A 22,339-nucleotide genomic window follows, 5' to 3' on the forward strand; every position below is an offset into this window, starting at 1 on the left:
CCGGAGGGGCGGCACTCATGGAGGGTGGAAGGTGTTGCTCTTGGCCGGGGAACAGGGGTGAGGCAGTCCGGGACCCTCCATGCGGGAGGAGTGGGGACCACGCCACGAGACCGGGTCCAACACGCGTCCCCCCCAGCTGAAGGCAGGGAGAGTCACCCATCTCCTTGGGTATTCTCCTCGCCGAGGCGGAAGAAGCGGGACAGGCCGTCTGCGTTGGCGTGGTCGTTGCCTGGGCGATGTTCCACAGTGAAGTCCATCCCTTGCAGGGAGATGGACCAACGCAACAGCTTCGGATTCTCCCCTCGCATCTGCCTCAGCCATTGCAGAGGTCGGTGGTCAGTTTGTACCCGGACGTGGGTGCCGAAGAGATAGGGCCGGAGTTTCTTGAGAGCCCACACCACGGCGAAGGCCTCCCGCTCGATGGTACTCCAGCGTTGTTCTCGGGCCAGCAGACGTCGGCTAATGAAGGCTACTGGCTGGTCCATTCCCTCGGCATTGATTTGGGAGAGAACTGCTCCGACACCATGATCGGAGGCATCGGTTTGCACTATGAATTCCCGGCTGTAGTCGGGGGCTTGGAGCACGGGGCGGTGCACATAGCTGTCTTGGGGGTCTCAAAGGCGGCCTGACACTCGGGTGTCCAGTGTAGCTTCGGTGGGTGTTTCTTTGACGTGAGTTCTGTGAGGGGGCCCACAATGCTGCCGTAGTCCTTCACGAAGCGCCAGTAATATCCCGTGAGCCCCAGGAAGGCCCGGACCTCTGTTTGGGTGACCGGGGGTTCCCAGGCCAGGATGGCGGCGATCTTGGGTTGGAGGGGGGCCACCTGGCCACTTCCCACCTAGTGCCCCAGGTAGGTCACGGACCCTTGGCCGATTTGGCACTTGCTGGCTTTTATTGTTAGTCCTGCCCGTGGGAGGGCGGCCAGGACCTCATGGAGGTGTTGGAGGTGTTCGGCCCAGTGGAGACTGTACACCGCAATATCGTCCAGGTAGGCGGCGCTGAACTCCTCGAGCCCCGCCAGCACTTTATTCACTAGTCTCTCGAACGCGGCGGGGGCGTTTTTCATCCCGAAGGGCATCACCCTGAAGTGGTAGTGGCCATCAGGGGTGGAGGAGGCGGATCGCTCCTGGGCGCCCGGGGTGAGGCCGATCTGCCAGTAGCCCGCGGTTAGGTCGAAGGTGCTCAGGTAGCGGGCGGCCCCCAGGCGGTCGATCAGTTCATCAGCCCGGGGGATGGGGTGAGCGTCTGTTCGGGTGACGGCGTTCAGGCCCCGGTAGTCCACGCAAAACCTGAGTTCGGGGGCGGCGGCCTTGGGGACCAGCACGACCGGGCTGGCCCATGGGCTGTCGGAGGGCTCGATCACTCCTAGAGCCAGCATCTTGGACACTTCCGACTGGATGCAGGCGCGTACCCGATCGGGAACGCGGTAGGCGGTGCCGTATAGGTGGGCTATCCCCGGTGTCGACATCGTGGAGGCACCATGGGGTGACCCCGGGGGGTGAGAGAGAATAGATCGGCAAATTGTCGTAATAAGTCTTGGCAGCTTTGGCGTTGTGCTGGGGTCAGGGTGGAAGAGAGGTTGACTCCTTCCATGGACCCGTCTTTTTCGAGGGTCTTCAGGAGGTCGGGTAGGTGCTCGGAGTCCTCTTCCGCCCCACTGTCGGTAGCCATCAGGAGGCTAAGTTCTGAGCGGACAAAGTGAGGCTTAAGTCGGTTGGCATGGAGGACCCGGAGGGGGTTCCTGGGGGACTCCATGTTCACCAGGTATGTGACAGGGCCTTGCGCTCCACCACCTTGAAGGGCCCCGTCCATTTGTCCTGGAGGGCGCATGGTTCGACCGGGGACATGACCCAGACCTGTTGTCCCGGCTCGAACTCAATGAACGAGGCGTTTTGATCATACCACCGTTTCATGTCTTCTTGGCTGGCTTCGAGGTTGGCCTTGGCACGTTCCCTGAACCGCCGAGTCTGGTTCCGTAGTGTCGGGAGGTACCGGTACACATCAGGAGGAGCATTCTGGGTGGTCACCTCCCATCCTTCTTTGACCAGACTTAGGGGACCCCGGACGGGGTGCCCATACAATAACTCGAAGGGGCTGAATCCCAGGGACTTCTGTGGGACCTCCCGGTAGGCAAATAGGAGGCAGGGCAGCTTCACGTCCCATTGGCGTCGTAAGGGCTCCTCCAGGCCCATGATCATACCCTTGAGGGTGCGATTGAAGCGCTCCACCAGTCCGTTCCCTTGCGGGTGGTAGGGGGTCGTAAATTTGTACGTGACCTCGCACTGTTGCCATAGGGACTTCATGTATCGGGAGATGAAGTTCGTGCCTCGATCACTGACGACTTCTCGGGGGAAGCCCACCCGTGAGAAGATTCCCATCTGGGCCCGGCCCACCACGGGTGCTGTCACGGTCCGGAGAGGTATGGCTTCGGGATAGCGAGTGACATGGTCCACCAAGACGAGTATGAACCGGTGACCTTGCGATGTCCGGGGCTCCAGGGACCCCACAATGTCAATCCCTACCCGCTCAAAGGGAGTGTTGACAACGGGAAAGGGTTGCAGGGGGACTTTTAGTTTTCTGCCTCTTTCCCCGCTGGCCTGGCAGGTGGGGCAGGCTCGGCAGTGGTTGATCACATCGTTCCTCATCTTGGGGCAGTAGAGGTGGGTCACCAGGCGGCTGTACGTTTTGTCCTGCCCCAGGTGCCCGGTGAGAGGTACATCATGAGCCAGGTTCAGGAGGAAGTCTCTGAATCGGAGGGGGACTACCAGCACCCGGCTGGACCCTAGCTCGGCAATCTTCTGTTCGCTGTAGAGGAGCTCATTGTCCCAATAGACCCAGTGAGCCCCCGAGGCATCCCCTGCGCTCTGGGCGGCGGCTTGCTGTTGGATCCCCTCGAGGGAGGGACACGTTTTTTGTTCTTGGCGGAACTGTTCTTGAGTGGTGTCACCATCCTGACGCCACTGGGCCAGCTCCGGGAGGTCGCGGAGTGGGTCAGGTTCTTCGTCGTTTGGCCCCGGTGGACCGGGTTCAGGGGTGGTGTCTTCAGTGATGACGGGTGGTGGAGGCTCGGGCCACTCGGGTTCTTCAGTGGAGGGGATGGCGCGGGCGGCCATGGATCGGGTCGTTGCACAGACCCATTCAGGGAGGCCAAGCATCCCCAGGTGCTCCCTCCGCTCAACGGCAGTCCAGGGGGAGCTCTCTAGGTCGTTCCCCAGGAGGCAGTCCACGGGGGCATCGTCTCGGACGGATCTCTTTCAGCATGCCCGACAATCCCCCCCTGTTGGACAGGCCACGTGAAGGGCTTGCTCCCTCCCCGCATGACAGGGCCCGAGCCCCGGCCCTCCAGGTGTTACCCACAGAAGCGACCCGCACCCAGTCTCCTACGGGACTCCTGACCCCGGACATCTCCGTATCATGGGGCCGAGCCACTACCAGCTCCATTGCCAGACCCTGCCGCCATCTTGGACACTGCACCACGAGGCCGCGTGGCCTCCGCTCGACCCTAACCCTGGGCCTGGCCAGGCCCCGACATCCCGGCACCACCATCCACCCAGGAGGTGAACGGACCACTTGGCAGGTCAATGGGAGAAAGAAGTGTCGATGGCTCTCCCCCGCCAGGTGCCGATCGCCCCCAGCTCCCCCGGGCGCTGGCTCCACCCCCCTGCTGGGTGTCTGGACTCCCTCACCCCGGACCTCCCGACCTCCAAGTGCGAGGGTCCGGACATCAAAGGAGGCCAGACCTATAACTGGGGCAGCTCCAGAGCAGGAAGGCAGTTGTATCCTGGAGTCGAGAGACACCGAGAAGAACTCATTCTTGACGGACTACTGGCGCTGCCGTAGCCTTACCTTGTGAACTATTGTCCTGCCTGCCGGCGCTGCCGCAACCTTCCGCATCCTTCATCCTCGTCGGGACCTGCTGGCGCTGCCGCGGACCGTTGTCCTTACCACCTTCTCCGGGACCTGCTGGCGCCGCCGCGGACCGTCGCTACCTACGATCATCTCGGGATCTGCTGGCGCTGCCGCGGACCGTTGTCCTTACCACCTTCTCCGGGACCTGCTGGCGCCGCCGCGGACCGTCGCTACCTACGATCATCTCGGGACCTGCTGGCGCTGCCGCGGCCCGTCCATCTAGAACGACGAGCTCGAGGATTGTGAGCTATCCATCTTATCATCGCATCTACCAGATTGGTAACAAGACTGTCCCGCTACCCACTGTCCCATCCAAGAGACTAGAATCGAGGGGACCCCCGAGTCCAGACCTCCTTGTACCATCTTCTCGTACCTAAAGATTACTTATAAAGAACGTTAAACCTTATCTTTGTGTGGTGTACGTCTGTGGGGGGGAAGTTACTCGTCTGTACGATCACTGGAGACGGCTCTCCCCGGAGACCTCTCCCCTAGTCCTCGGCCGACCCTCCCGGTCCGTCTAACATTGGTGGCCAGCGGCGCGATCCGAATCAACGCGTAATCGTACAGAGAGTAGCTCACCCCACAACTAAACCACAATGACAACCAAAGAGAGCGGATCCACCGAGAAATTCCAGATGGAGAAATTGGAGGAGTACAACCATCGTGAGTTGAAACAATTCTGCATTGAACTAGGCATTGCTACCACCAGTCTGAGCACTAAAGACGATTTCAAGCACGCTATTGAGTCTTGGGCCGAAACCGGGGCCGCCAGACCCCCGGACCAAAACATTGCAGCATCAGAGAAGAACACCACGGCTCCAGAGGAGCGAAGAACAGGTATCTCGCAGGAGGAGGTCCAAGAGAGAGAAAGAAGCAGACTACATGAGTTAGAAATGGCACGGCTCAAAATGGACGGTGCACTAAAGTTAGCCGCACAGAAACTGAACCTAGAACATCTGCGGCTCCGAGAAGAACGGGAAGAAAAACAGAGGCAGAGAGAGCTCGAAGAAAAGAGATTAGCGTACGAACACGAGCGCAAACTGGCAGAATTAGACCTACGGAAGCAAAACAAAGAACTGGGGGTGCCCGAGCAACCGCGCACCCCAGGAGCAACAGAAAAAAAGGTCCACATCCCCAAGGATGTCGTCGAGAGTATTTCCGAGATGACGACATACAACAGTGGTTTAAGGCCTACGAGATCGCCATGACCTCCCACAGGATCGACCGAAGTGACTGGGGAGCTGGCCTATGGGGGAGGTTCGTCAATGAAGGCGCGATGCCCTGTTACAGCTCCCAGACCATCTGATGACCTCCTATGACCACATGAAGGCTGCCCTCCTCACCCGATATGGGCTCACACCCGAAATGTACCGCCAGAGGTTCCGAGACTGCACCCGGATCCCGGGTACAACGTGGGTGGAATATGTAAACTATTTCAGCCGAGCCTTCGAGGGGTGGATCAAGGGAGCCACGTAACAACCTACGAGCAACTTTTTAATCTCATGGTGTGGGAGCACCTCTCCAACAACTGCTTCGTCGAGCTCAGGCAGCACCTCCTCGACAGTAAATTGACTGACCCACGACAGCTCGCCTCCGAGGCTGACCGATGGGAGAGCACCCGAGTAGGCCGGAATGGGCCGCACGAACAGAACAGGAACAACCAAGGTCAGCACCGTCCCCGAGGAGGGGGAGGAGGCCAGGGACGAGGAAGAGACACCGTCCCGGCCGCTCCCGCTGCCAGCACCCAGCCCCCGGCCAGCCGGGGCAACCCCCCGATGCGCCCGGGGTTCCGAGCCAATATCACCTGTCATCGATGCCAGCGAGTCGGTCACTATGCCAATGACCCGAACTGTCCACAGAACCAGACTCCGAGGCCCCGCCAGGTAGCTGCCGCCGCCCTGGGGGGAGAGCAAATCTCCGAAGAACAGGAAGAATGCGAACAAGAACAACAAGAGTGGGAACCGGCCGCCATGGTCCTGGCGTGCCTAGGGGGAAGAGACATGATCCCGCGGGCTCCCCTACCCGCCAACACCAGAAAATATAGTCAGTGGGTGAACATTAATGGGCGCAGGGCCGAAGCACTACGTGACACGGGGGCCAGTGTGACGGCTGTCCGCTGTCACCTGGTGACCCCGGAACAGATCCTGCCGAACATCCTCTGCCCCGTCCGTTCAGCCGACAATTCCGAGAGTCTGTGTCGGATGGCCTGCGTCCCCTTCGAATGGGGAGGAGTCTCCGGCATGTTGAAGGTAACGGTCCGAGATGATGCCCCCGTGGACTGTCTCCTGGGGAACGATCTTGAGAGTTCCCAGTGGGCCGCCGTGGAAAGAAGAGAGCACCTGGGGATGTTGGGCCTCCCGGACTGGGCGTGCGTAACCACCCGGTCCATGGCCGCCCGTGCCATCCCCCGACCTGAAGAACCCGAATGGCCAGCACCTCCTCCTCCGATCGCTCCAGTGGAGGACACCGACCATGCCGACCCCCCAGAGCAGACCCCCGAAGGGCCCGCTCAGCTCCAGGACCTTCCCGACCTGGCTCAGTGGTGTCAAGAAGGGGGGCCCACCCAGGAGCAGTTCCGTCAAGAGCAGAAGACCTGTCCCTCCCTTGAGGGACTCCGCCAGCAAGCCCTCGCTCAGAGCGCAGGGGACACCACCGGAGCCCATTGGATCTATTGGGACAACGACCTGTTGTATAGTGAACAGAGAATCGCGGAGTTAGGGGCCAGTCGAGTGTTGGTGGTGCCCCTCCGTTTTAGAGACTTCTTGTTAAATTTGGCCCACGATGTCCCCCTGGCTGGACACCTGGGACAGGACAAAACCTACAGTCGCCTGGTGACCCACTTTTTCTGGCCAAAGATGAGAAACGACGTCCTCAACCACTGCCGATCCTGCCCCACGTGCCAGGCCAGCAGAAAGAGCGGCCGCAAACTCAAAGCACCTCTGCAACCCTTCCCAGTTGTCACCACCCCGTTCGAGAGGGTGGGAATAGACATTGTGGGGCCCCTGGACCCCCGAACAGCACAAGGACATCGGTTCATCCTGGTACTGGTGGACGACGCCACCCGCTACCCCGAGGCTGTTCCCCTACGAACTGTAACAGCCCCGGTGGTCGGCCGGGCCTTAATGGGGATCTCCTCCCGGGTGGGCTTCCCCCGAGAAGTCGTCAGCGACAGAGGCACCTTTAGACATCGGGCGTACCGCGTACCAGATCGGGTACGGGCCTGCATCCAAGAGGAGGTGTCAAAGATGCTCACGCTCGGGGTCATCGAGCCCTCGGACAGCCCCTGGGCCAGCCCAGTCGTGCTGGTCCCCAAAGCTGCCGCCCCCGGCACCACTCCTGAGCTCCGATTCTGCGTCTACTATCGGGGCCTGAACGCTGTCACCAGAACCGACGCTCATCCCATCCCCCGAGCAGATGAACTGATCGACCGCATGGGGGCTGCCTGCTACCTCAGCATCTTTGACCTGACAGCGGGCTACTGGCAGATTGGTCTTACACCCCGGGCTCAGGAACGATCCGCCTTTTCCACCCCCAATGGCCATTACCACTTCAAGGTCATGCCATTTGGCATGAAGAACGCTCCAGCTACTTTTCAGCGGCTGGTGAACAAGGTATTGGCGGGACTCGAGGAATTCAGCGCCGCCTACCTGGACGATATCGCTGTGTACAGCCGCCACTGGACCGACCACCTCCACCACCTCCGAGAGGTCCTGCAGGCCCTCCAACGGGCCGGCCTCACCATCAAGGCCAGCAAGTGCCAAATTGGTCAGTGGTCCGTGACCTATCTCGGACACCAAGTGGGAAGCGGTCTGGTGGCCCCCCTTCAACTCAAGGTCGCTGCCATCCAGTCCTGGCAGCCTCCAGTCACGCAAACAGAGGTCCGAGCCTTCTTGGGGCTCACCGGCTACTACCGGCGATTTGTGAGGGACTATGGCAGCATTGTGGGGCCCCTCACAGAACTCCCATCGAAAAACCACCCGAAGATGGTCAACTGGACCCCCGACTGTCAAGCGGCCTTCGAGAAACTGAAGGCCGCCATGTGCACTGCCCCGGTGCTCCAAGCCCCCGACTACAGCCGGGAATTCATCGTACAAACGGATGCCTCCGACCATGGCATCGGGGCGGTCCTCTCCCAGTTGAACCCCGAAGGACTGGACCAACCGGTGGCCTTCATCAGCAGACGCCTCCTGACCAGAGAACAGCGCTGGAGCACCATTGAGAGGGAGGCCTTCGCCGTAGGTTGGGCCCTCAAGAAGCTCCGGCCCTATCTCTTCGGTACCCACTTCCGGGTGCAAACAGATCATCGGCCCCTGCAGTGGCTAATGCAGATGCGGGGGGAAAATCCCAAACTATTGCGATGGTCCATCTCCCTGCAGGGGATGGACTTCACTGTGGAACACCGACCTGGCCAGGACCACGCCAACGCGGATGGCCTGTCACGCTTTTTCCGCCTCGACGAGGAGAGTCCCCAAGAGGATGGGTGACTCTCCCCGCCTTCAGCTGGGGGGGACGCATGTTGGACAGGCCACGTGAAGGGCTTGCTCCTTCCCCACATGACAGGGCCCGAGCCCCGGCCCTCCAGGTGTTACCCACAGAAGCGACCCGCACCCCGTCTCCTACGGGACTCCTGACCCCGGACATCTCCGTATCATGGGGCCGAGCCACTACCAGCTCCATTGCCAGACCCTGCCGCCATCTTGGACACTGCACCACGAGGCCGCGTGGCCTCCGCTCGACCCTAACCCTGGGCCTGGCCAGGCCCAGACATCCCGGCACCACCATCCACCCAGGAGGTGAACGGACCACTTGGCAGGTCAATGGGAGAAAGAAGTGTCGATGGCTCTCCCCCGCCAGGTGCCGATCGCCCCCAGCTCCCCCGGGCGCTGGCTCCACCCCCCTGCTGGGTGTCTGGACTCCCTCATCCCGGACATCCCGACCTCCAAGTGCGAGGTTCAGGACATCAAAGGAGGCCAGACCTATAACTGGGGCAGCTCCAGAGCAGGAAGGCAGTTGTATCCTGGAGTTGAGAGACACCGAGAAGAACTCATCCTTGACGGACTACTGGCGCTGCCGTAGCCTTACCTTGTGAACTATTGTCCTGCCTGCCGGCGCTGCCGCAACCTTCAGCATCCTTCATCCTCGTCGGGACCTGCTGGCGCTGCCGCGGACCGTTGTCCTTACCACCTTCTCCGGGACCTGCTGGCGCTGCCGCGGCCCGTCCATCTAGAACGCCAAGCTCGAGGATTGTGAGCTATCCATCTTATCATCGCATCTACCAGATTGGTAACAAGACTGTCCCGCTACCCCCTGTCCCATCCAAGAGACTAGAATCGAGGGGACCCCTGAGTCCAGACCTCCTTGTACCATCTTCTCGTACCTAAAGATTACTTATAAAGAACGTTAAACCTTATCTTTGTGTGGTGTACGTCTGTGGGGGGGAAGTTACTCGTCTGTACGATCACTGGAGACGGCTCTCCCCGGAGACCTCTCCCCTAGTCCTCGGCCGACCCTCCCGGTCCGTCTAACACCCCCCATTCAAAGGGGACGCGGGCCATCTGGCACAGGCTTTCAGAGTTATCCGCGGACCGTACTGGGCATAGCACATTGGGCAGGATTTGATCCGGGGTCACCAGATGGCAACGGACGGCCATTACGCTGGCTCCCGTGTCGCGGAGGGCTTCGGCCCGGTGTCCATTAATGGTGACCCACTGGCTTTACTTCTGGGTGTTGGCCGGGATGGGGGCCCGTGGGACCATGTCCCTTTCGCCTAGACATACCAGGGACATGGCTGCGGGTTCCCACTCGGTCTGATATTGTTCACAGTCGTTGGCTTCTTCTTTGCCTTGTTCCTCCCCCAGAGAAACGGCGGTGATCTGGCGGTTTTGCGGACCCGGGGGGTTGGATGGTTGGTTTCTCGGGCAGTTGGGGTCATTGGCGTAATGACCGGGTCGCTGGCATTTGTGGCAGATAACGTTGGAGCGGGGTCCCGGCCGTGCTAGAGGGCTTCCTCTCCCGGCCAGGGACGGGGGAGTGCTGGTGGGGGCACCGTGGCGGTGTCCCGGCCCCGGCCCTGGCCTCCTCCTTCTCCTCGCGGACGGTGGGATCCCTGGGAGGCTCGGCTTTGGTCTCCCGCCCAGTTCCGGGGGACCCGGGTGCTCTCCCATCGATCCGCTTCAATGGCGAGTTTCCGGGGCTCGGTCAGTTTGCTGTCGAGGAGATGCTGCCTTAGTTCAACGAAACAGTTATTGGAGAGGTGTTCCCATACGATGAGATCGAACAATTGTTCATAGGTGGTGACCTGGCTGCCCTTGATCCACCCCTCTAAGGCTCTGCTATAGAAGTTTACATATTCTACCCAGGTGGTACCGGGGATCCTTTTACAGTCTCGGAAACGCTGCCGGTACATCTCGGGGGTGAGCCCATAGCGAGTGAGGAGGGCGGCTTTCATATGCTCGTAGGAGGTGATCTCAGCGTCGGGGAGCCGTAGCAGGGCGTCTCTCCCTTCGTTGACAAATCTCCCCCACAACCCAGCCCCCCAGTCCTTTTGCGGAACACGGTGGGAGGTCATGGCTACCTCGTAAGCCTTAAACCATTGCTGGATGTCATCGTTCTTATAGTACTCTCGGACGACATCTTTGGGGATGTGGACCTTGGTGTCCGTAGAGGGAGTGGAGCTCTGGTTTCCGGAGACGCCGGTGTCCCCGTTTCGTTTCCTAATCTCTAGTTCTTTCAAACCGCGCTCGTGCTCGTACGCGAGCTTCTTCTCCTCCAGCTCCCTCTGGCTTCTTTTCTCTTCCAGGTCTCCCTGTAATCGTAGTTGCTCAAGGGCTATCTTTTTTTCCGCTAGTTGCAGTTCCCCGTCTAAGCGGAGTCTAGCCAGTTCCAACTCGTGGAGCCGGCTCCTCTCTCGTTCTCGGGCATACTCGTGAGAGAGGCCCGTGTTTCTCTCCTCCTCGGGGGTTGCAATGTTTTCCGTGATTGCGATGTTTTCGTTTTGGGGTGGCGATGCTCCCGTCTCCACCCAAGTCTGCAGGGCCTGCTTGAGATCGTCTTTGGTGCTTAGTCCCGTGGTAGCGATACCCACGTCTATGCAGAATTGCTTCAATTCCTTGTGACTGTAATCTTCCAGCTGTTCCATCTGGAATTTTGCGGTTGGTCCGGTTTCTTTAGTCGTCATGGTCGCTGTGTGCTTTTCGCTTGTAGTGGGGTGAGTTACTCTCTGTACGATTTGCGTCGGTTCGAATCGCGCCGCTGGCCACCAATGTTAGACGGGAAATCCGAGGGTCGGCCGAGCCAGGGGGAGAGGCCTCCTGGCGAGGTTCCTATCCTAGATCGTACAGCCGAGCAACCACCCCCCTACAGATGGACACCACACAAAGATAGGTTCTTAACTCTTTTATCAGTATTCCTTGGCAGGTTATCGTAACGATACAGAAGAACCGGGATTCTAGGATCCCCTTGAACTTAGTCTCTGTGGGAAGGGGGAAGTGGGACAGTCTTGGTACCGGTCTGGTACCGGGATATCTGGCGCACAGCTCTCATTCCTCGAGCTGGAGGGTTCTCCAGTATGGGCCGCGGCAGCGCCAGCAGGACTCCAAGGATGGTTCACGAAGATGAGCCGCAGCAGCGCCAGCAGGACTCCAAGGATGGTTCACGAAGATGAGCCGCGGCAGCGCCAGCAGGACTCCAAGGATGGTTCACGAAGATGAGCCGCGGCAGCGCCAGCAGGACTCCAAGGACAGCTTCACGAAGATGGGCCGCGGCAGCGCCAGCAGGACCCCAAAGACAGCTTCACAAAGATGGGCCTTGGCAGCGCCAGCAGGACCCCAAAGGTGGTTGCAAGAAGGTGAGTTTGTCTCGGTGTCTCTCGACTCCAGGATACAACTGCCGACCTGCTCCGGAGCTGCCCCAGTTATAGGTCTGGAGCCCTTTGATGTCCGGATCCTCGCACTTGAGGGTCGGAGGGTCCGGGATGTGAGAGTCCAGACACCCAGCAGGGGGGTGGAGCCAGCGCCCAGGGAGGCTGTGGGCGATCGAAACCAGGCGGATGGGGGACCATCGAAACTCCTTCCTCCATTGACTCGTCAAGTGGTCTCTTTACCCCCCGGTTGGATCGTGGTGCCTCAATGTCGGGGCTTTGCTGGGTCGGTGGCTGGGGTCGGTGGCTGGGGTCAGGTTCGAGGCCACGAGGCCTGGTCGTGGAGGGCCCAAGATGGCGGCTGGGCCGGAGACGGTGGTCCGGGAAAGGGTCCGGGCCAGCCAAGGGGGTTGAGGAGAGGAGATCGAGTTCCGCTGGGGAAGAGCTGGGGGCGGCCCGGAGGGGCGGCACTCGTGGAGGGTGGAAGGTGCTGCTCTTGGCCGGGGAACAGGGGCGAGGTAGTCCGGGACCCGCCATGCGGGAGGAGGGGGGACCACGCCACGAGGCCGGGTCCAACAGTGAGTGAGGTTACGGGCTTGGGTGTGAGGGGTGTGAGGGTGAGTGAGGATGTGTGAGGGTGAGTGAGGATGTGTGAGGGTGAGGGTGAGTGAGGGTGAGTGAGGGTGTGTGAGGGTGGTTGAGGGTGGTTGAGGGTGTAAGGGTGTGTGAGGGTCTGAAGGTGTGTGAGGGTGAGGAGGTGTGAGGGTGAGAGGGTGTGAGGATGTGTGTGGGTGAGGAGGTGTGAGGGAGAGGGTGTGTGAGGGTTTGAAGTAAATGGTGGCAGTGCAGACATTATAAGACAGAGAGAATCACAAATGTTAAGATAACAGTGCTCGAAGGGGTTGTGAGAAGGTGGAAATGGGATTAAAGGAGAAAGGATGAGAAGTTAAGTAGGAAAGAGGCCAGAAATTAGATACAAAGGAAAGGAGTGTGCTCCGGAAACAGGGAAAAGCAGAAAAGAATGAAGATGGATCCGAGAGGGTGCAAGTAGGGTCATATGCAGGAGAAGGAAGACTCGTTAGGAGAGTGTGATGAAGCACTCGGCATTGCTGTGGCGGGGGAGCGTATTCCTTTGAAGTCTGATGTGGGGGCGGTGAAGAGGATCCCTTTGAAGTCTGATGCCGAGGCTTGTGGTGTTTTGAGCACGCGCCTGGCTCACATGAACTGTACCCAATCTGCAGCAGTTTGGGTAGACTTTTGAAAGTCTCACTATAATCTCGACACAACTAAAGCAATGCTGTAGGTCGAGACCTAAAAATGATGTTCTCTAAATGAGAGCATGGGAAGGATGCAAGCCATCCTATCAAGAGAAAGTTAAGAGGCAATGCTCCCAGGAGGAACAAACAGAAGAAGTGAGTGGACAATACAAGAGGAATAAGGAAAGCCATTGAATAAATAGCGAGAACATAGAAGTGAAAACAAAGACCACCAATGTAAGGAAGGGTTGGCCATGGTCAATATTACGTTTTTGATACAATCCACAATAGGATTTCACTTACCAGACAGCAAAACCTGTCTGGTGAGCAAGGGCTAAACATGTAAACAATTTCATATATATAATTTCTGAAAAGTGTTTAGGTTTAATCCAATCAATAACTTTATTTCGGGCACATCAGACCATAAAAGCACATTACTACATACATACAAATAACAATCAAGTTAATAAATAACATAGAACAGAATAAAACAATCATATATACACAATCCTTTACCAAGTTAAAACTACGCTTCAGCCATTCCATTATAAAAACAAAGTCAAAATTCATTGAACGTAATTGATGTTAGTCGCTAAGTTAAAAAAGAATTTCCAAATAACCAAATACATCAGTGCCTTCATAATTTTCTTTTAACAGGAGGCAAGTATACAGTTCCACAGATTATTATTTAAAAAAAAACTCCTACGCTTGTGCCACATCCCGTCCAAAAAACGCGAGACAGCTAAAACAATAGGAGAATGGGTGTCATACTTTAAGACCCTAAAAGCTTGAGAACAGTGTCTAAAACCCAAGTTTCTACAAACTGGAATTATCCATCGTTTGCGGGATGCATAAAATAGATTTAATCCTTTTCTATGCCGTGGGAGTGGTGATAAATACATGGTTGGATGGTGAAAGCTGTTAAGACTATAAATTAAGCCAGACAAAGGCACCTGACTAAAAAAGCTGAACACAGAGAACCTCCTCACTCTTCCCTCGTTAATAGTGGTTGAACAAGATGTACTGCAGATGAACTACTTCAGCCGAACTCAGCAACAGAAAATAAAGCAGACACGCTACTTCCTGTATTGTTTTAATAAAGTAACCCGCAGTACAACAATAAATGCGTATTTATCACAGTGGAGGCCAAATGAAACGTCAGGGGAAAGAAGTAGATAATCCACCCTTCTTATATATGCTATGAGCCCCAGCTCTAATGCCCTCCCCTCAAGCTTCAGTCAGTCACGCCAAACGGTAAGCAAGCTTATATGTCACGGCCTAAAACCACACACTGCTCCAAACTGCAAACGAATGCCTGATCACGACCATTCAGAGTTTCACAAATTAATATAATAAACAAGCTGCTCGGATGTCACATGCTCATTTTAATGTAGCCTTTTCATGTCCTGCGAATCAATGAGAAGTTACCAAACGGCAAATCCCTGATTAAAAGCAATGCCTTACTGAAAAAGGCCTTTTGTGTTTAAAATGCAAGAGGGCTGGGCTTAAACACACTAGAACTGGCTTCGGCTTCCTGCAGGGTGGTGTTTCCTATCAAGCAATTAGATCAAAACAGAAGCCAATTCGAAAACGGAAAAAGTCAGCCGTTCTTGATATCGAGAGGTTTGGGTTCCATCTAGAGGTGGTGAAAACATACGAAGCTTCTTGAACCCGCACTGATCACCAAAGAGGAATACAATATTTAGTACAAATGGAGCAGGAGCAGCATTTAGGAGATTAACGTGCACAATATAGAGATTCTTCTAATAATTTCAGCATGCAAGTAGAGCTATTTTTCTGAACAGTGCATCAATGTTCAATGTGGATGCCGAGACACAAACTACAGAAAAGGCCAATCAGCAGAGAGTTAGGCAAGGAGAAAACCAAAATACATCGCGGTGGTCTAAGAATGTGCATTTTTAAAACACATTAAAAGCATCTTCTGTTTGCGAATGCTATTGAAGACTTGACTATTAAATACTTACTGTGGCCCTGGCTTCTGCAACTCGCGCCTTCTTTAATCTGGTTTTTGCTGCATCCAAATCCAGCCGCTTGATTTGCAATAGTTTGCGCTCTCGCTGAAAGAGATAATATTTAGTTGTGAATAGTCATGTGTGTGTATGAAATGCATATCAATGTAAACCCATTAATAATTTTGCAGAAATTGCATAAATCCATTAAACAGGGACTGCACAAAGAAAGCAAAAGTGGTTTATGGGAATACATATGTTTGACCAGTTGATATAATCTCCAACTAACAGGCAGCCCAACATGCTAGAAGTAAAAATAATACATAAATATCACCATAGAGCTCACCTAAACATACAATTGTTTATTTTTCTTTAAGTTTGTAAATACATGCAAATGGGATGAGTTTGGCGCTCTTGGTGGTGCATGATTAGTGTTGGACAGGCCTTGTGGTAGGCTCGACCCCCCCCGCATGGCAGGTCACGGATCCCTGCTACACCTGTTCCCCGGACCAGAACTACCCCTGCAGCCGCCGGGCCGACCCCCAGCTCTTCCCCCACGGGGCCCCGGCCCATCACAACAACATTCTCGGATGGCCCGGGTTCCTTACCGAACCACCGTCCCCGGCCCAGCCACCATCTTGGAGCCGCCACGACCAGGCCTCGTGGCCACCGGTCGATCTCAACCTCCAGCCCAGCCAAGCCCCGACATCGAGGCACCACCAACCACCCAGGGGGTAAAGAGACCACTTGGCGAGTCAATGGAAGAAGGAGTGTTGATGGCTCCCCTCCGCCAGGTTTCGATCGCCCCCGGTCTCCCTGGGCGCTGGCTCCACCCATAGAGCTCACCTAAACATACAATTGTTTATTTTTCTTTAAGTTTGTAAATACATGCAAATGGGATGAGTTTGGCGCTCTTGGTGGTGCATGATTAGTAAATATGGGTGTTGGAAAAATTGGAAAGGATTTCACTAAGCAACAGTTCCAATACCCCGAAGGTAGTTCGACGTTTAAAGGCAGTATTGATCCAAAAGAAGAACATTTACCATCTCTAAAAATGGCACCACAGGATATAGTAGTAGCAAACTATCATGTGACACTTGTTAAGCTATAACAAAACAAAAGTTTCTGAAAACGTTTACATTTTTACTTACTGGTTTCCTTTTCCATGCACTGGAAAACCAATTCATACAGTCATCCTCCTACCAAAAGGGTGTACATAGCTCATTCTTTTAACATGGGCAGAATTTAAAGAGCTTTATCTCTTCACCATGGAAATGCAGGAATGTATATGTTCAACTCTAGAATGGTTCCATTCGGTGGCGGTTTCTGTATTAGGGCGGTAGGGTGTTGCCCAACTTCAAATTATTGTGCCTTTTCAAGAGTGTGCAACTTTAAATTATTAATACAATTTCAACTTTCAAAGTTGAAATTGTATTAATAATTTAAATTGGCACGCTCAGGTCGCGTGGATGTGTCACGTGACCACAACCAGCCCAACCGAGCGGCGTGCACTGTCAACTCTGGAAGCAATATGATGAGAGCGCAGTGCACGGCACGTTGGCAATGTGCATGTTGGGTTTGGCCGGCTGCCTTTTCCCAGCCATGAACCCAACATGCATCAGTACAGCAAACACAAGGTGACTGGGGAATGCCTAAAACCGCAGACCCCAGTAGTCACAAAATGAGCATCGAGTCTGCCTGCTCACCCCAATCCTGGCGCAGCTCTCTGTGAGAGTTGCATCTGGATTGGCTGCTGCTGCTGCAGCAGGTAGAGCATGGTTGCCAGTCTATTCTCTCATTAGCAGAGGCATGACGTTGCACCACAGGGGTGGGAGGACCCACCTAGCGCCCAAAGTAGCAAATGGCCAATCAGTGTAATGGCTTATTGTTAAGCCATGCACACATTGGTCATTCTGCCGTTTCTGGGCAAATCGTCCACCCTACCTCCCCCTCTCTGGACTGAATGGAGTGTACGAGCAAGTGTAGTCGACTCGACTCGAGAAGAGATAGTGAATCACTGGACATCCCTTCTTCATGATCGTTGATTTCTTGAATGAATGTCGTTGCATGATTCGCATCAATCATAGAGAGACACAAGAAGAGTCTACCCCTTAGCTGATCAGGTTTGTGCTCTTACTGCGCTCTACACAATATGGTTCAGGTTAGGTAACACACAGCCAGTTGAAGTTTACAGTCGCACAGAGACTGTAGACAGCATACTGAATTGCCGCCAAGGCTTGTGGCCTAATAACATTTTCAATTTCAAATTCAATTGCAAACCTGGTGGTCTGGCTGTCTAGCAGTTCTACTTAAGTTAAATCTTGTCAGTAACTAGCATGATGTTGTTTGGGTGTTAAGTTTCTCCTCGTGACAAAGGCATTTTGAAGACGTTAGTTGCAATAGGTCATCTTCTTGTGGCCATTTCTTCTGTCTGGCCTGTCCTTCATCTAGCTCTATCAGTGAGCAATATAAACTGCCTTTACTAGAACTCAAGATACCAGTTCTCATTCGAAGGCTTGTTGTTCAACATTGACGATGTCTTAGTGTGCATTCACGCGCCATAATTAAAACGTTCTTAATGTCTAGAGGCAAACTGAAGAGTGTGATCTTTAAAAGTATTATTTATTTTTATACTACAACAAAAGTTTGGTTGGTTGCCAGTTCAGTTGGATACTATGACCACTGCTTTAACATGAGGCGTTTTTTTTAAATATCTGATTCAGTGCCTAATTTAAAAACACATTCTCAGTGCACATTAATGTCACATACGTGGCCTCATTCTACAGTCCACGATACAACTGAGTGCCAGTGAAATTATCCGAGGAATTAATAGTATTGCACTGTCAAGGTATTTCACCAGACAATTTCATTGTCGGTTTACCAGTTTTCTAAGTCGAAATGGGGAACAATGTGCAGGAAAGGTCATTGGAATGTGACGATAAAAATCACGTAATTCAACATTCATTTATTTTCTACACTGCATTGGTTACGTAAATTTCTCGTGATTAATATCTGAAGAAATTTGTGTACTGAAAACACCAGGATCGAGCGTAATTTGTATCGGACTCCTAATATAAAACAGGGTGTAAAGGTAATTTCTGCTGATTTCAGATGTCTGGAGTCACACTTTAAAAGGCTGATTGCGCTGCTGAACTATCATTAAATAGTAAAACACAAAAATAGGAAAATCTCACAACACAAAAATGCCTGGAGGCACTTTATAATTGGCCTTATTCTGAGTCAATAATTACCGCAAAATGACTACTTCCTTGTGTTGGAGAATGTGACGTTTCCAGGGACGGAGGACCTAGGAATCAAAGTTGCTTATCCGTTGTGCCTCCAAACACCTTAGTCTTTGTGATATAGTGACAGAGCAAAGTCATTTACTCATCTACCTTCGATAATAGGCACATGTATGTAATAGCAGTTGAATTTACCACTTGTTTAAAGTTGATGTTACAGACTGTGTATGTGGGTGTTTATAGTGGCCATATTGAGTTTATTGTGATTCAGTTTTATAGTGCAATATTTCAGGCCACACTTCATTTCTGGACAGAGCACGGCACAGTAATTCAGAGGTGCCAACAGGGAGTCAAGGGGCTTGTGGTGTTCTAATCAGCGCTAGCGCGGCCACGCCCCTTTATTTTTAGAGCGAGCGCGTGACGACGCGCTAACGTGTCCTAGCAGGCGCGGGTAGGCTAGAACGCTACCCTGTGCCGCAGGACACTACATTCCTTCTAACCTTTATTTGAACAAAAACACAAACCGCATCAAAGAAATGACAAGGGTCTGTTACCAGTCTCTTGATTTTCAGTCTCTGGGCGGTCACACCATGAAATCAGCTAGCCGGGACGACGGTGCTGGATTCCGTCGCAACCCATACCTGGATTGCTCCCTTCGTGATAGTAGCAAAGACGGTGTCACTCGTGGCGAGGTCCCACTTGTCCGAGGTTGCACAGGAGAGCTTGGTAAGCTTTCTCCCGGCGTCTCTGGCATTGGCTGGGGGTCTTGGTCCAGTTGGTTCTCATTTTCGGTGGGGTACTGCCTCGGTAGTTCATAGTTGTCTTCATCTGCTTGCTGGCTGGGCCTGGCTGGCGGGCAGTCTAACTCCTGACGATCTGGTGCTCCGGGATGCGCCTTCTTGAAGAACTAAACATTTCTTGTGACAACTTCAGATCCTCTCTGTGCAGTCACCATGGTGCCAGTCCGGCGTAGCACAGTCCAGGGCTTGTGCTCGAACAGGAGCCGGAATTTGTTCCCAGGATATCGTTCTCTGATTAACACGCTGTCTGCTTCTTGGACACCCGATTTTCTAGCCCCTCTCCTGGCACTGGCTTGGTTGTTGGATTGGGTCCGGTTTGCCAGAGTTCTATCTCCATCCACTCGGGCTGGGACCCAGTCCGGGTGGTTCGGGAGAGTGTCCTTCACTACCCGGCCCATGGATGCTGGTCCTGGGGCTGCTTTGGTAGTGAGATGGGGTGTCTGCCGGAACTCTCTCAAGAAGCTGTAGATGGCTCGTTCCACGGGTGATCCATCTGCATGTGCAATGCGTATTGTTTTGTTGAGCGTACGCATGAACCTCTCCACTTCCCCGTTGGCTTGGGGCCAGCGGGGAGTCACTTTCCGGTGGTTGATCCCCCAGCTCTTTAGGTAGTCCGCAAACTCCTGTCCCTGGAAGGGAGGGCCATTATCTGTTTTGACCACCTCAAATATTCCATGCGTGGCAATGTTTTTTTCGAACTTGTTGATGACTTCCGTGGCTACCTGGCTCGACACAATCTCCACCTCTGGAAACTTCGTGTAGTCGTCGATGATCACCAGTGCATAGCGTCCCTCTGGAAGATGTCCAAAGTCTGCACTTACACATTCCCACGGTCTTTTGGGATTTTCCTCCGTGATGACCGGGTGTGGGTGGTCAGGTTGTCCTGCTGCTTGACACCAAGTGCAGGCCCGGACTGTCTGTTCCACCATCGCACCCATTCCTGGGAACCACGCTTTGGCTCTCAGCCTGCTCTTGGTTTTTACCATGCCTTGGTGTCCACGGTGTGCTAGGTCAACGGCCTGCTGGGCCAGGCTGAAAGGCATCACCAATCGCAGTCCTCGCAGGAGGCAGCCTCGACTGTCGACCGACAGTTCGTCTTTGACTCGCATCATGGATTCTAGTGCCCCTTTTGCTTGTGATGTCTGCCGGTTGATGGTGGTTTGGATCGGGCCCCAGTCGTTTGCTTCGACAGCTTCGGCGACCAATTGTAGACACTCGTCTCCCCATGTGGCTTCAATGATGGCCTCCAGACTAATTGGTAGGGTTCAAGCTCTCTCCAGTACCAGCCGGACGTATTCTTCAGTATCTTCCGCTTCCTCTCTTTCCGCTTGGGTGGCCGTCCGGGGGTGTCTTGAGAGGTAGTCTGCAGGATTCGACGATCCAGGTTTGTACTCTACTCTGTAGTCATAGCCTTGGAGCTGGAGTATCCACTTCTCAATCCGTGGTGGGGGCTTGGACACCGAGCCTTGAAACAGGGGTATGCGCGGCTTGTGGTCCGTCGACACGGTGAAAAGGTGACCATATATGTACACGTGAAAGTGTCAACAGGCCCAGTGGATGGCGATTGCTTCCCGCTCTATCTGCGAGTATCTCTGCTCTGTGTCCGTCAAGGAGCGGCTGGCATACGCAATCGGTGCCCATTCTCCATTGCCCTGTAGTTGAGTTAGGACTGCTCCCAGCCCATATGGGCTAGCGTCTACTGCGACGTTGATGGACTGGGACGGATCAAAATAGGACAGGGTAGTGTCCGCTGACAGAGCCTGTTTCGTGGCTTTGAAAGTTTGCTCTTGTTCGGGGCCCCACTGCCAAGTTGTGGTGGACTTTGTCAGTTCCCTCAAAGGTTTGGTGAGGTTGGAAAGATCGGGGACGAAGCGTCCACAAAAGTTCACCATGCCTAGGAAACTCCTGTTTTCCGAGATGTTGGTAGGGGCCGGGGCTTCTTGGACGTCCCTCACTTTTTCGGGGTCGGGGTAATTCCTTGATCCGAGAATGTGTAACCAAAGAAGCTGATTTTATTTCTCAGAAATTGGCACTTCTCCCGGTGTAGGGTCAGGCCAGACTCTTGGATCCTTTGCAGCACTCCCCTCAGCCTCTGGTGGTGATCTTCCACCGATGACCCATAGATGAGCAAGTCATTGCTCACATTTAAGACTCCTGGGAGCCCATTGAGGACCTCCCGGATTGTGTTTTGGAACACCTCAGTGGCACTTGAGATCCCAAAGTTTGGGCGTTGGTATCTTCTGAGGCCTACGTACGTGGAGAAGGTGGTTATGTATCGGGAGTCCGGGTGTAGTGGTGGCCGGTGATACCCCGACCGGAGGTCCATCTTGGAGAACCACCTCGCTCCGTTCAACTCCCCCAGTATGTCGTTGATGGTTGGGGTTAGATGTCGCTCCCTCTTTACGGCGGCGTTTGGGAGGCGCATGTCCACACAAATCCGTACTTGTCCTGGTTGTTTCGGCTTCCGAGCCACCACAATCTGAGACACCCATGGGGTGGGCCCACTTACTTTTTCGATAATGCCCTGTTTCCCTAACACTTCCAGCTCTTCCTCAACCTTTTTCCTCAAATGGAACGCGATGCGTCTGTGTCTCAGTGCCACTGGTTGGATCGATGGGTCGATGTGGAGGGAGACCTCTTTCCCTTTCAGGCATCCGATGCCTTTGAAGACGCCCCAAAATCCTTCTAGGATGGCCTCTTGCTCGTCCTCCAGCACTGCCATGGCGAACAATATGAGCCTCAGCTCTTCTGCTGACTGTCCGCTAATCAGCATGCCGCTGCCTTCTTTGGTGACGTACACAGTGGTAGGGACTGGTGTTGCAGATCCGTTTTGAAACACCGAATGAGCGGAATTGGCGTCTTTTGCCCATATGCGAATACTCTGATCCTTGCTTCGTGGAGATGGGGCTTTGTACTCAGTTGGTTGTACACATTTGCTGCCATCAGTTCAATGGATGCTCCTGTGTCGATGGTGGCCCTCACCTCCTGCTGATGGACTTTGATTCGGCATTTTGGTAGACGTCGCTTCTTCCGCCGCGGTTGGTCGATTGCAAACACGTAGTGGACCGGATAATCACTTGTGTCGTCGTCCATGTCTTCGCTGTCTCGCTCCTCCACTACTGCTTGCGCAGCTTCCTTCTTTGATTTCATCGACCGGCACACTGCTGCATAGTGATTCATCCACCCACAGGCGCTACACCTCTTTCCTTTTGCTGGGCAGTCCTGCATGCGGTGGGGCGGTCCCCCATAGTACCCACACTCTTTACGCTTGTCCGGCTGTTTCCTGCTAGCGTATTGGCGTGCT

At 54.5% G+C, this 22,339-nt stretch overlaps 1 protein-coding gene across 2 annotated transcripts in view; it reads right to left on the reverse strand.

Annotated features, from left to right (window-relative positions):
- The window catches only part of SH3GLB1 (SH3 domain containing GRB2 like, endophilin B1), a 289,157-nt gene that overhangs the window by 111,023 nt on the left and 155,795 nt on the right, over positions 1–22,339 (reverse strand). For both annotated transcript variants that reach the window (XM_086953975.1, XM_086953976.1), the window contains one exon: positions 15,009–15,101. In XM_086953975.1, the coding sequence (XP_086810101.1) occupies positions 15,009–15,101 (93 nt within the window). The remainder of the gene's footprint in view (positions 1–15,008; positions 15,102–22,339) is intronic.

Source organism: Lissotriton vulgaris, chromosome 1_1 (genome assembly GCF_964263255.1).
Source record: "Lissotriton vulgaris chromosome 1_1, aLisVul1.2, whole genome shotgun sequence".
Lineage (NCBI taxonomy): Eukaryota > Metazoa > Chordata > Amphibia > Caudata > Salamandridae > Lissotriton > Lissotriton vulgaris.